Source organism: Oryx dammah, unplaced genomic scaffold (genome assembly GCF_014754425.2).
Source record: "Oryx dammah isolate SB20612 unplaced genomic scaffold, SCBI_Odam_1.1 HiC_scaffold_13, whole genome shotgun sequence".
NCBI lineage: Eukaryota > Metazoa > Chordata > Mammalia > Artiodactyla > Bovidae > Oryx > Oryx dammah.
Window position 1 is genome coordinate 2,969,505 of NW_024070197.1, and position 14,534 is coordinate 2,984,038.

Genomic DNA, 14,534 nt, shown 5'->3' on the forward strand with positions numbered 1-14,534 from the left:
GTTCCTCTCAGCAACTTTTAAGTATAGAATACAATATCGTTCATTACTCTCACCATGTTATACATTGTTGTTGTTTACTTACTCAGTCATGTCTGACTCTTTTGCAACCCCATGGACTGTAGCCTGCCAGGCTCCTCTGTCCATGGGGATTCTCCAGGCAAGAATACTGGAGTGGGTTGCCATTTCCTTCTCCAGGGGATCTTCCCAACTTGGAGATCGACTATGCATCTCTTGTTTGGCAGGTGGATTCTTTATCACTGAGCCATGCACTGACCTCAGAGATACAGACAGAGAATGACCAGTTAGGGTCTTTCCTCTCTCGCATTTTTTAAAATATATATTTTTTTATTTTTTGGCTGTGCCAGTTCTTAGTTGCCACACATGGAATCTTTTCTTGTGACTCACAGGCTCTGAAGCTCCAGCTCAGTAGTTGTGTTGTGTGGGGCCCAGTGGCATTGGAAGGCACTCTTAACCACTGCACCACCAGGGAAGTCCCCTCTGTTGCATTTTTTTAAAGGTAATTTATCCCCAATTAGAGTATATGTCTGAAGCTGGTTGTGTGCTAAAGAGTACTCTTCACCTGGGGTTAAGCCCGGCATGGGTTCCTGAAAATCAAGTTGAAACTTAGAGTTTTGAGAAGTGTTTAAAGATGCTTTTCTTGGTATATTTTGATATTTATACCATAGAATAAAGGGAAGTATGGCTTAAGATGTATATATCTTAAGATAAATATTTTATATATGATATATGTGTATGTGTATATTTCCATGTATGTATTCCTCTCACAAGCATGAATATATATACAGTCCAACTCTAGCCAAAGCTATGGTTTTTCCAGTAGTCATGTATGGATGTGAGAGTCTGACTATAAAGAGAGCTGAGCACCAAAGAATTGATGCTTTTGAACTGTGGTGTTGTCCTTTTGTTTTGTTTTGTTTTTAATATATTTATTTTCAGTTCAGTTCAGTCGCTCAGTCATGTCCAACTCTTTGTGACCCCATGAATCGCAGCACGCCAGGCCTCCCTGTCCATCACCAACTCCTGGAGTTCACTCAAACTCACATCCATCCAGTCGGTGATGCCATCCAGCCATCTCATCCTCTGTCGTCCCCTTCTCTTCCTGCCCCCAATCCCTCCCAGCGTCAGGGTCTTTTCCAATGAGTCAACTCTTCACATGAGGTGGCCAAAGTACTGGAGTTTCAGCTTTAGCATCATTCCTTCCAAAGAAATCCCAGGGCTGATCTCCTTCAGAATGGACTGGTTGGATCTCCTTGCAGTCCAAGGGACTCTCAAGAGTCTTCTCCAACACCACAGTTCAAAAGCATCAATTCTTCGGCCTTCAGCCTTCTTCACAGTCCAACTCTCACATCCATATATGACCACTGGAAAAACCATAGCCTTGACTAGACGGACCTTTCTTGGCAAAGTAATGTCTCTGCTTTTCAATATGCTGTCTAGGTTGGTCATAACTTTAGTTCCAAGGAGTAAGCGTCTTTTAATTTCATGGCTGCAATCACCTTCTGCAGTGATTTTGGAGCCCAAAAAAATAAAATCTGACACTGTTACCACTGTTTCCCCATCTGTTTCCCATGAAGTGATGGGACCAGATGCCATGATTTTAGTTTTCTGAATGTTGAGCTTTAAGCCAACTTTTTCACTCTCCTCTTTCACTTTCATCAAGAGGCTCTTTAGTTCCTCTTCACTTTCTGCCATAAGGGTGGTGTCATCTGCATATCTGAGAGTATTGATATTTCTCCCGGCAATCTTGATTCCAGCTTGTGCTTCTTCCAGCCCAGTGTTTCTCATGATGTACTCTGCATATAAGTTAAACAAGCAGGGTGACAATATACAGCCTTGACATACTCCTTTTCCTATTTGGAACCAGTCTGTTGTTTGATGTCCAGTTCTAACTGTTGCTTCCTGACCTGCATATAGGTGTCTCAAGAGGCCAGTCAGGTGGTCTAGTATTGTAGGGAACAAGGTATAAGGAAGGTTGAGAAGTGCTTGCAAACGAAACTCTCAACCAGGGCTGAACATTCTTGCAAACGAGATGTTCAGCTAAGAATCCTCTGTTTGTTCCCGTGGGAAAAGAACATTTCTTGCACACAAGGATGTTTCTCTGATTCCTCAAAAGGAACAGACCCAGGGACAAAACGGATTCTAAGTTGATAAGGAAGTTCCCCAAAACAAAGTCTTAGCTGCAGTAAATAAGTCAAGGTAAAGGTTATCTTGCCCTGCGCCTGCACACTGTATAGTCTCTGAATCATAGTGCTTGGCAACTTGCCCTGTAGGTTGTTGTGCAAGGGATATAAAATAAAGCAGCTGTAAGAAGCAAGGGTTAATATATAAAGATTCAAACCACTCTGCAGTGTTGGTGTTTCATTCCATCGCCAGCAAGTATTCCCATCTCTTTCAGAATTTTCCACAGTTTATTGTGATCCACACAGTCAAAGGCTTTGGCATAGTCAATAAAGCAGAAATAGATGTTTTTCTGGAACTCTCTTGCTTTTTCAATGATCCAGCAGATGTTGGCAGTTTGATCTCTGGTTCCTCTGCCTTTTCTAAAACCAGCTTGAACATCTCTACTCAACCATAAAAAGGAATGAAATTCTGCCTTGTGCAGCAGCACAGATGGACCTCAAGGGCATTATGCTTTTAAGATCAGTCAGACAGAGAAAGATAAACGCTGTATGACATCACCTATATGTAGAGTAAAAAATAATATAAATGAATGTATAAGCAAAACAGAAGTGGGCTCACAGATAACAGAAAATAAACTTGTGTTTTCCAAACGGGAGAGGAAAGTGGGTAGGCACAAATTAGGGATATGGGAGTAAGGGATACAAACTAACATGGGTAAAATAGATAAGCAAGAAGAATAGACTATATAGCAGAGGGAATTATGGTCATTATCTTGTAATAAATTATTATGGGCTATAATCACTGCTATATACCTGAAATGAATAGAATATTGCAAATCCACTATACTCAAATTAAATAACATTTATTTAAAAATTATTTTTACCCTTTAAAAAAGAACAACGGGAACACTTTGCATTTAAAATATATTAATGTACTTAATATTTTAATATTCTGTTTTATAGCAGACCAGTGGAAACAGTGTCAGACTTTATTTTGGGGGGCTCCAAAATCACTGCAGATGGTGACTGCAGCCATGAAATTAAAAGACGCTTACTCCTTGGGCTTCCCTGGTGGTGCAGAGGTTAAAGCATCTGCCTGCAATGTGGGAGACCTGGGTTCGATCCCTGGGTCAGGAAGATCTCCTGGAGAATGAAATGGCAACCCACTCCAGCATTCTTGCCTGGAGAATCCCATGGACGGGGGAGCTTGGTGGGCTACAGTCCACGGGTCGCAAAGAGTCAGACACGACTTAGTGACTTCACTTCACTTTCACTTTACTCCTTGGAAGAAAAGTTATGACCAACCCAGATAGCATATTCAAAAGCAGAGACATTACTTTGCCAAGTAAGGTCCGCCTAGTCAAGGCTATGGTTTTTCCAGTGGTCATGTATGGATGTGAGAGTTGGACTGTAAAGAAGGCTGAGGGCCAAAGAATTGATGCTTTTGAACTGTGGTGTTGGAGACGACTCTTGAGAGTCCCTTGGATGGCAAGGAGATCCAACCAGTCCATTCTGAAGGAGATCAGCCCTGGGATTTCTTTGGAAGGAATGATGCTAAAGCTGAAACTCCAGTACTTTGGCCACCTCATGAGAAGAGTTGACTCATTGGAAAAGACTCTGATGCTGGGAGGGACTGGAGGCAGGAGGAGAAGGGGACGACAGAGGGTGAGATGGCTGGATGGCACCACAGACTCAATGGACGTGAGTCTGAGTGAACTCCAGGAGTTGGTGATGGACAGGGAGGCCTGGCGTGCTGCAATTCATGGGGTCGCAACGAGTTGGACACAACTGAGCGACTGAACTGAACTAAAGGAATGTCATTATGTAAGAAATATATTTTTGCTTAAAAATAGTATTTTATTAAAACATTGTAATAAATCTGAAGAAGACAGTTTTATCATTCTAGTCTTTTTTTTTTTAGTCTTTATTGAATTTGTTACAATATTGTTTCTGTTCCGTATTTCGATTTTTTGACCATGTGGCATGTGGCTTGGATCTTAGCTCCCTGACCAAGGATGGAATCCACACCCTCCATGTCAAAAGGTGATGTCCCAACCACTGAGCTGCCAGAGAAGTCCCTCTATCAATCTGATGAAACCAGTTAACATCCCAGCACATGAATGCTGGACACAGAGGAGCCAAAGTCAAACACATGTTTTTAAAAATGACTTTAAGGGTTTTGCTCTGTACACTGCCCTATGCCTTCCCTGGGCATAACGTCCCCATTTCAAAATTTACCAGTTGACCTAGAAATGAGTTTCTGCCGGGAACCAGACTATGGTCAGAGGCTCTGGTTAGAAACCACAGATACACTCAGATGCATCATGGGAACTGCGTCTTTTCCTTACTGCCAATGGCCCGAGGTGGAGGAAGGCCTTTGAATCATCAGTAAACAAGTTGGTGTGAAAGCCCCCGGGCGACAGCTCCCGGGCTTCACTCACCACATCCTGCGCATCCTCCTGGCCCGCGGGGCTCCATCTCCACCCAGCTGTCTACATTCACCGGGCAGAATCTGAGCGATGCCTTCCACACTTGCTGTCCTTCTCATCCTTGGTGAGTTCTTGTGGGGGGGAGAGCTGGAATGGAGGGGTCTAGCATGGATGGGGCAATATATCTCATCATTCCTGTCTTCCAGGGCTGGGTCTGAGCCAGAGGAGCAGCACCCAGAAGCGTAAGTCCTTCCTTCAAAGCCCCCGAGTCGGGTTCAGCCACCATGTCTGCTTGAGAACAGCTGGAGGAAAGGCCAGGGGCTCTGCCTGGCTAGGAAGGCTCACGGCCAGCAGTTGGGTGGACAGTAGGCTGGAAGGGGGGCTTTCTTGGGAACTCCTGCCTCTGATTCCCTTCCAGAGATGCTCTCAAAACCTGCCATCTGGGTCAGACCCAGTTTCATGATCCCAAAGGGAAGACCGGCTACCATCGGGTGTCGGGGAGCTGGTGAGGCCATGGAGTACCAACTGCACTTTGAGGGAGGACTTTCTGCCTTGGAGAGACCGAAGTCACGCCCAGTAATGAACTGGGTGAAGTTCCCCATCCCGGCCATGACCTCTCACACCGCAGGGCAATACAGGTGCTCCTACCGAAGTGGGGAGCTCTGGTCAGAGCTCAGCGACCCTCTGGAGCTGGTGGTAACAGGTAACTATCCCGTGGTGCAGCTATAGGTCATCTTGTCAGCCTGAGTCCTCCAGAAAGTCCTCACTTGCTCGTCTCCCTCCATCTCTCCCAAGCCTTGCTCAGATATTAGTTTGTCTTGGGGGCAATGCAGGGGGTTTGTTAATGCCTATGGGGTTATCGTTAGAGAATTGTCTCTATGTCCTAGAAGCAGATTGGTCTTAGGTTCTTCGGAAAAGAGACTCTAAGATGGATGTTTGTGCCAAGAAGGAATCACCGTGGAGTGTCCTTAAAAACAGCACCTGTGATAAGTGAGGGGCACAGGCCCTCACTACTCACAGAAAGGGCAGTTGGACAGCAGTGCAGCTCCAAGGGAGACCTCAGGGACTTCCCTGGTGGTCAGTCCAGGGGTTAAGACTCCATGTTTCCAATGCATGCGATGAGAGTTCGATCCCTGGCCAGGGGACTAAGATCCTGCATGCCATGCGGTGTGGCCAAAAAAAAAATTTTAATAAAAAATTTAAGGACAGAGACTTCAACTGAGCAAATGTGGAACTCTGGACCTGGCTGGCCTTTCAGCGTAGGCTTGAAATGAGGCTAGAAGCTCTGTACTCCTATCAGGCAGGGATGGGATAAGAACCACTCCTAGGGAGATTCCAAACAAATAGTCTGGCTTTTGTAGTTCTTGGGTTCTAGCAGAAGACAGACTATGAGTCAAAGTCAGGAAATTCAAATCAGTTACACAGCATGTGAGGGTGAAATGGAAGTATGGAAAAAGCAAGGGGTTGAGGTGGCCAGGTAATCTGGGGTCAGGTGGGTCCCTTCCACTGAGGGATGCGGGTCTCAAGTTTAAGTCAATATCAGTCACCTGTGGGCTTGCAGAAGCACAGATGGCTTTAGTAAACCCGCATGCACGGAAGCAGTGTTCACAGCAGACGAAAGGTAGAAGCAACCTTGCCTACCAGCGAATGACCGGATGAAGAAAATGTGTTCTATTCATACAACTGAATACTATTCAGCCTTAAAAGGAAGGAAACCCTGACACTCAGCAACTTGAGGATGTTATGCTGAGTGAAATAAGCCCACCGTCAAAGGATCAATAAGTGTACATTCCACTTATATGGGGTACTTAAAATAGTCAAATTCAAAGGCATAAAATAGAACGGTGGTTGCCAGGGTCTGGGGGAAGGGGAAATGAAAAGTTAATGTTTAACATACAGAGTTTCGGTTTTGCAAGATAGAAAAGCGTTCTGGGGATTAACAGGGATGACAATTGTACAACAATGTGGATGTACTTAATATCATGGGACTATACAATTAAAAATAGTTAAGGTGGTAAATTTATGTATATTTTACTACAACTAAAAGTAGCAATGAGGTTTTAAAGTTTTGTTTTGTTTTGTTGACCATTTTCAAAGTCTTCTCTGAGTGTGTTAAAATACTGCTTTGGGTTTTATGTTTTGGATTTTTGGCCACCACAAGGCATGTGGGATTTACCTCCCCGGCCAGGGATGGAACCTGCACTCCCCTGCACTGGAAGGTGGAGTCTCAACCACTGGACCACCAGGGAAGTCCCACCAAAAAGATTTTAAAACACAGGTGGCTTCCCCTCCCCCAAGTTTCTGATGCAATAGTTCGAGGGTAGAACCTGGAAATTTGCATTTCTAACAAGCTTCCCCAGGATGCTGACATTGCTGGTCCCAAGGGCCAAATGCTGAGGACCAGTGATGTAGGGAAATTCCCAGAAAGAGATTCCTCTTAACTCTCTTGGCAGCTGGTGGAGGGACCGTCTCAGTCTTGAAGGGAGAATTCAGGGAGGGTGTGTCCATAGCCAAGACAAATCTAGGAAATAGAAGAAGAGAGCAAGATTCCGAGCAGTGATATCCTGGCCCTAAGGACTAGAGGGACGCTGAGAGATGCAGCAAGCAGATGCTCTGTGTGAGGATTCCCTGGTGATCCATTGGTGAAGACTCCACCCTTCAAGTGGAAAGGCTTTGGGTTCGATCCCTGGTGGGAGAACTCTGATCCCATGTGGCACGTGGCCAAAAAAAAAAAAGATGCTCTTAACCTACTAGCCACCTTCTCTCACAGGACTGTATGACACACCCACGCTCTCAGTTGAACCCAGGTCTGAGGTGACCTCAGGAGAGAATGTGACCTTCCGTTGCCAGCTGGAGACAGCTACAAGCACGTTCTTCCTGCTCAAGGGGGGACAATCCAGCCGCCCTCAGCTCAGATACGGGAACCTGCGGGCAGAGTTCCACCTGGGCCCTGTGACCCCAGCACACAGAGGGACATACAGGTGCTTTGGCTCCTACAACAACCACGCGTGGTCTTTCCCCAGCAAGCCTGTGAAGCTCCTGGTCAAAGGTGAGGACCTCCCCCTCAATTTTGCCCCATGTCCTTTCTGGATCTCTAAGTGACCACCAAACAGCAATGAGGATGGCAGCAAAGAGGCAGGTGGGGAGATGCAGAGAGGGTGCTTTGCACCAGTGCTCTCATCCCCATCGATTCCCAGAGGTCCAGGAGTTAGCGACAGCATGAGGACCATCACCAGAGAGATGGCAGATGGAGGAGCGGGGATGGGGGATGGAATAGGTGGGAAGACCAGACCCCTTATCTTCTCCTTGTCTCCACTGCCAGGAGATGCCGGGGACACCACCTTCTTGCCCACCGAGCACACTTCTTCTGGTGAGTAACAGATACTTCTAAACTCAGGGAAAGGACTCAAAGCCTCCCAACCACACTAAAAAGCTGGCGTTCTTTCACAATATCCCTTGAGTGCACAGAGCAAGCCATGAACTGCAGTTCTGTCAGCCAACCAGATGAAGACCCTTGCTTGTATGGCACTCATAACCTAGAGTAAAATTCATCATTGTTCAGTCCCTCAGGTCCAACCCCATGGACTGCAACATGCCAGGCTCCCCTGTCCTTCACCATCTCCCAGAGTTTGCTCAGATTCGTGTCCATGGAGTCGGTGAAGCCATCCAGCCATCTCATCCTCTGGTGTCCCCTTCTCTTTCTGCCTTCAACCTTTCCCAGCATCAGGGAACTCTTGGTTGGGGCAAGTGGGATCTGGTTCCTCTACCAGGGATCAAACCTAGGCCCCCTTCACTGGGAGCATGGAGTCTTAGGCACTGGACCACCAGGGAAGTCTCTCACATCATCTCTTTTCCTCACTTCTTCACTTTCCTTACTCTCTGCAGACTACTGGGACTCCTACGAGTTAACCACAGAGACCCAATCACAGAAAGGTAAGCCGGCAGCAGGGTCTGTGGGCCCTTAGGAAAGGGGAAAGAGATGGGGTGAGGTAGCCTTGGTAGCTCCCCGTGAGCAATCGCTCTCTTCTTCTGACCCAGACCATTTCCTCTGGAATCACACGGTCCAGAATCTCATCCGGCTTGGCCTGGCTGTCCTGGTCCTGGTGGCCCTCATGGGGCTCCTGCTTGAAGACTGGCTTCACAGAAGGAAGTCTGGAAAGAGAGCCCACTGGGTTTCACGTCGGAGGTGCAGGAGAAGGCTCCGAGCACAGAGAGCCCTGGAGACGTGACCAAGAGACCCAGCAGCCACAGGTGGAGCTGAAAGTGGCCCCAACTCTGGGCTGTGGGAGCTCCAAGTGGAACCCCTGAGGAACAGAGTTGCTGCAGAGAACTAAGGGAGGACTGTGTGCAGTTGGGCAGGAGGAAGATGAAGACAACATGTTTCTCCTGCAGACCAAGCCTGTTGTCTCTTCCAGGTTCGAAGGACTCTTGTGCTTCCTTCCTTCCTGCAAGCCAAATTTTCAACCACCCCCATCTTTCCTGAAAACAGCTTTAACATCACGGCCACAGGAATATTTCCTTCTTCCTTTTGTCTTTATCCTTACTTCTTTTTATAAATTTATTTAATTTTAACTGGAAGATAATTGCTTTACAATGTTATGATAGTTTCTGCCATACATCAACATGAATCAGCCATAGGTATACATAAGTCCCCTCCTTTTGGAACCTCCCTCCCACCTCCCACTTCTCTAGGTAGTCACAGAGCACCGTATTGAGCTCCTTGCATCATACAGCAAATTACGACTGGGGATTTCTTATACACATAGTAGTCACGTTTCAATGCTGCTCTCTCAATTTGTCCCACCCTCTCCTTCCTCTGCTGTGTTCACATGTCCATTGTCTGTGTCTGCATATCTATTCCTGCCCTGCAAATAGGTTCATCAGTACCATTTTTTCTAGATTCCATATATATGCTTTACTATATGAAATTTGTCTTTTTCTGCCTTATTTCTCTGTATAACAGGCTCTCCATCTCACTAGAACTGACTCAAATTCATTCCTTTTTATGGCTGAGTAGTATTCCTTTGTATATATGTACCACAACTTCTTTATCCATTCATCTGTCAACAGACATCTAGGTTCTTTCCACAGCCTGGCTATTTATCCCTCTTTCTTCTTTACTGTCTCTGCAGATGTCATTCAAAATATTTAACCACCAGTACAGAAAAGACATACTTGTCAATAGGATTAAGAGCTAAAGAGGCAACAACCCAGTAGTGAAGTCCCAGCCATTGCTCTTGTAGATGAACCACGACAGGTGTGAGATGAAAAGGATACATTTGGGGCAACATCCACAGACTTCAGAGAACCTTTTTCATCCCAAACTGAAAAGTGTTTTTAAAATTTTAATTGAAATATTTTTGACATAGAACCCTCTGTAGGTTTAAGGCATGCAATCTGTTGATCTGATACATTAATCTATTGTGAAACGATTGCCATTATAGTGTTAGCCAACACCTCTCTCACATCACATTATCAACATTTCTTTTTTGTGCTTGGAATAATGAAGATCTGGTTTGTTAGCAAGCTTGATGATTATCTTGTAACACTGTGATGTATCATTACCACACTGATCATTAGGGCTCCAGGACTTATTCACCTACTAGTTTGTTCCCTTAAATGTCATCTCTCCATTTCCTCCACCCATAAGTCTTTAGTAACCACCATTCTGCTCTCTGTTTCTACAAGCTTGGCTTTGTTTTTAGATTCCACCTTTAAGTGATATCACATAGTATTTGCCTTTCTCTGACTTATTTCCCTTAGCATAATGCTGTCAAGGTCCATCCTCGTTGTAAAAAATGGGAAGATTCCCTTCTTTCTCATTTTTACTATATATATATATATATCTTTATGTTGGACCATAAAGAAGGCTGAGCACTGAAGAACTGACACTTTCTAATTGTGGTTTTGGAGAAGACGCTTGAGAATCCCTTGAACAGCAAGGACTTTAAGATCAAACCAATCAATCCTAAAGGAAATCAATCCCAAATATTCATTGGAAGGACTGAGGCTGAAGCTGAAGCTCCAATACTTTGGCAACCTGATGCCAAAAGCCGACTCATTGGAAAAGACCCTGATGTTGGGAAAGATTGAAGGCAAAAGGAGAAGGGTGCAGCAGAGAATGAGACAGTTGGATGGCATCACTGACTCAGTGGACATGAATTTGAGCAAACTCCAGGAGACAGTGGAGGACAGAGGAGCCTGGCGTGCTACAGTCCATGGGGTCACAGATTCACACACGACGGAGCAACTGAACAATCCCAACGAAATCTATATTTTTAAGGAGGCACATTCATCACTCCAGCCCAGGACCAGTCTAACCCATCTTCACTTCTCAAGGCGCCTATGTGCTTGGAGATCCATTTCTGCTGGTTGGTGTTTGGTCTCATGGAGATCAGGAAAGGTGAGCTTTGAAGACTGAGAGGGCATCTCATTCTCCTCCCTCAGCTCAGCCTCTTCCTTCTTTGTTTACCCCCAATTTCTTCCATTTTCCCAATTACAACAATAAGACAGGATCTCCAGTCCGCCTTTCCTGTCTGCTTTCTTCATCCCATTTCATACAACAGGTGCACTGCAGAATCAGGAGGCAGGGAGAAAGGACGGAATTTGAGCTCCATGAACATCTGTGTTCCTGAGGCAAACTATGTCCTTTCTGTTTTCACCTTCCATTGGCCAAAAGGAGGGGTTGATAACTCCTTCTCAGTAACACATCATTCTACAGATTTTTTTTTTAATTTTAATGTGGACCGTTTTTAAGTCTTTATTGAATTTGTTACCATATTGCTTCTGTCTTATGTTTTGGATTTTTTGGCCCCAAGGCAAGTGGGATGTTAGCTCCCTGACCTGGGACCAAACCTACACCCACAGCTTTAGAAGGTGATGCCTTAACCACTGGACCACCAGGGAAGTCGTCATTCTAGGAATTTATCAGTGCTCCACAGTTATTACATCACCACCAGTACCAGAGTTCTCTCACCCTGAGTCAGGAACAGGAACAAAATCTTCAGAGCATGGATATGATCTTTCGGAGAAGGTCCACCCCCTTCCACTCTTCCTGGTCTATAGATGGGGTGACTAATTGCCCTGAGACATCACCCACTTGGGCAAGGCTATACTCTACCCCTTCATGCTCAGTTCTCAACCACTAGAAACTGGTTCTCACCCCTCACTTCCTCTGAAGCTGTTTTTGTAACCTAATAAGTTTCCTAGAACTCTCAGTGGACACCTCTCAACCCTAACCCTCACCCCTTTTGCTCTTCTGTTAATTATATATGACCACTTCCTCCTTGAAAAAGTCGCCTCACTGGCTTTCTCTGACCCCTCCTCCTACTCACTCTGACTTTCCCTAGACCACTGGGTTTGGGGGGCTCTCCATGGCCAGAGTTTTGAGATTCTCTGGTGGACTTAGTGTTTCTCTGGACACAAGTCTGGGTTGACTTCATTTAATGCCACGGTTTCGATTTCTCTACAATCAGATGCCCAAATCTGTTTCTCTTCTGATTACAGTCACATTGGTGGTGGGCAGGGGGTGGGGTGGGGATGGGGAAGGGGGAGGGAGTTAGGGCCTCAATATGTGCATTCAAGGGGGCACAATTCAGCCCATAGCGGGGACCGTCCTGAGCTTGATGTTGAGCAGCACCCCGGCCTCTATCCACTGTCTGCCCGGACCACCACCCACCTAACCGATTACAACCAGAAAACCTCCATGAGCTGAGTCGAGCGCGCTTGTGTGCTCAGTCATGGCCGACTCTTTGTGACCCCATCGACTGTAGCGCACCAGGCTCCTTCCATGGGATTTTCCAGGCAAGAATACTGGAGTTAGTTGCCATTTCCTTCTCCCCAGGGGATCTTCCCGACCCGGGTATTGAACCTGCATCTCCTGTGTCTCCTGCATTGACAGGCAGGTTCTTTATCACCATGCCACATGGGGGAGTCTCCATGGACATCGCCAAATGTCCCCCTGAGGACAAACTGAGGAACTACCTGGTTAAGAACCCCTGGCTTGGAAGGATATAAATAGGGGTGATGGAAGAAGGTGCTCTGATGGGGGAGGGACCTCCATGAGATCCGGTGGTCAGCTAGGTGAGAACATGTTGACTGTGCTGAGAAGGACTGCCATGTGAAATGCTGAAACGCCTCCCGGACCCTCACCCCCCAGGCAGAAACCACCACAGGTGCAGGGCTCAAGGCAGAGGAGTGACAGGACACCCCGCATGACTGGGACAGAGTGAGCCAGGGGAAACCCAACTGTAAGGTGAGCCCAGGGGTCTTTACTTTTTATTTTGGTTGCACTGGGTCTTCACTCTGACACAGGGGCTCTTTGTTGTGGCTCGCAGGCATCTCCAGGTGTGGAGCACAGGCTCTAGGGTGTGCAGGCTTAGTTGCTCTGTGGCATGGGGATCTCAGTCCCCCAACCAAGGGTCAAACCCACATCCCCTGCATTGGAGGGCAGTTTCTTAACATGCTTAACACCACCAGAGAAGGCCCCAGAAGCAACTTTTGAACCCCAGATCTGTCTTTTGCCATCACCTTGTGCAAAACGAGAGTTAAGTAATTATAACTTCGGGGGAGGGATTCACCTTCCCAAACCTGGATCTCCTGGCTCATACACAGAGCCCTGGTGAGGTGAACCCCAAAGTCAAGAGTTTGCCTCCACTTCGAGGCATCAAGGGGCCCCCACCTTCTCTCTGGGACTCACCAAGTCTCAGCAGGAGGGTGAGAGGAGGAGACATGATTCTGGAAGCATTCTGGTCCTCTGGTCCCAGCAGAGCTGAGCTAATGGGACTGACCCTGAGGGGGAGGGTCCAGGAGAAGAACCAGATGGAGAGGGGGAGGCCCACCTAATACCACAAGGCTGAGGTTTTTAACACCTGCCGAAGGAAGAGTTACGCCCCAACCTAGATCTCTACCCAACCAGGGACCCATGGGAGGTGTGACATCCTGAAGACAACACTCACTCTCCATCTGCTGTGGGGTTTTCAACCTCTGGGTGACGACTGTTGTGGGGCTGTGGTGTGCGCTGTAGGAGGTTTCACAGCACCCTTGGTCTGTGCCCACGAAAAGCTCATAGCAGAGCCAGCTGTGACCTCTCCCCAAAATCCAGAGTAGTCAAATCTGTAGAGACAAAGTAGACAAATGGGCATGGGGTTTCCTTTTGGGGAGATGTATACTTCAAGGCTATGGTTTTTCCAGTGGTCATGTATGGATGTCAGAGTTGGACTATAACGAAAGCTGAGTGCTGAAGATTTGATGCTTTTGAACTGTGGTGTTGGAGAAGACTCTTGAGAGTCCCTTGGACTGCAAGGAGATCCAACCAGTCCATCCTAAAGGAAATCAGTCCTGAGTGTTCATTGCAAGGACTGATGCTGAAGCTGAAACTCCAATCCTTTCACCACCTGATGCAAAGAACTGACTCATTTCAAAAGACCCTGAGGTTGGGAAAGATTGAAGGCAGAAGGAGAAGGAGATGACAGAGGATGAGATGGTTGGAAGGCATCACCGACTCAATGGACATGAGTTTGGGTAAACTCCAGGAGTTGGTGATGGACCGGAAGGCCTGGTGTGTTGCAGTCCATGGGATTGCAAAGAGTCAGACACAACTGAGCAACTGAACTGAGACATTCTGGACTAGATGGTGGTGATGGTCACAATGGTGTGAACACCTGAATGCCACTCAACTGTGTACTTTAAGATGATGAAAATGGTAACGTTGATGTGATGTGTATTGCCCCACGATTTTTTAAGTCTCCAGACTTTGCCAGATTGGTGGGGGGTGGGGGGGCGTGGCAAAATCAGGCTTAGTTGAGGACCACTGTCTTATTCTATAGCAATGAATGGCTAGACTGTAGGCTCTCTCAATCTTAGCACTATTGAAATTCTCGGGGAAGGGGTTAGTTTTTTGTTGTGGTGGGGCTGTTCCATGCATGGTGAGATGTCTACCCACTGAATGTCAGGAGCGCCCCCT

General features: G+C 46.6%; 1 protein-coding gene across 1 annotated transcript; it reads left to right on the top strand.

Moving 5' to 3' along the window:
- The first annotated feature begins 4,593 nt into the window (after positions 1 to 4,593).
- LOC120871919 (natural cytotoxicity triggering receptor 1) lies at positions 4,594 to 9,143 on the top strand. Its single transcript, XM_040251946.1, has 7 exons — positions 4,594 to 4,694; positions 4,777 to 4,812; positions 4,989 to 5,273; positions 7,341 to 7,619; positions 7,887 to 7,940; positions 8,456 to 8,503; positions 8,609 to 9,143. The coding sequence occupies exons 1-7, from the start codon at positions 4,661 to 4,663 to the stop codon at positions 8,797 to 8,799; spliced, it is 927 nt and encodes a 308-aa protein (XP_040107880.1). The 5' UTR covers positions 4,594 to 4,660; the 3' UTR covers positions 8,800 to 9,143.
- Positions 9,144 to 14,534: the final 5,391 nt, after the last annotated feature.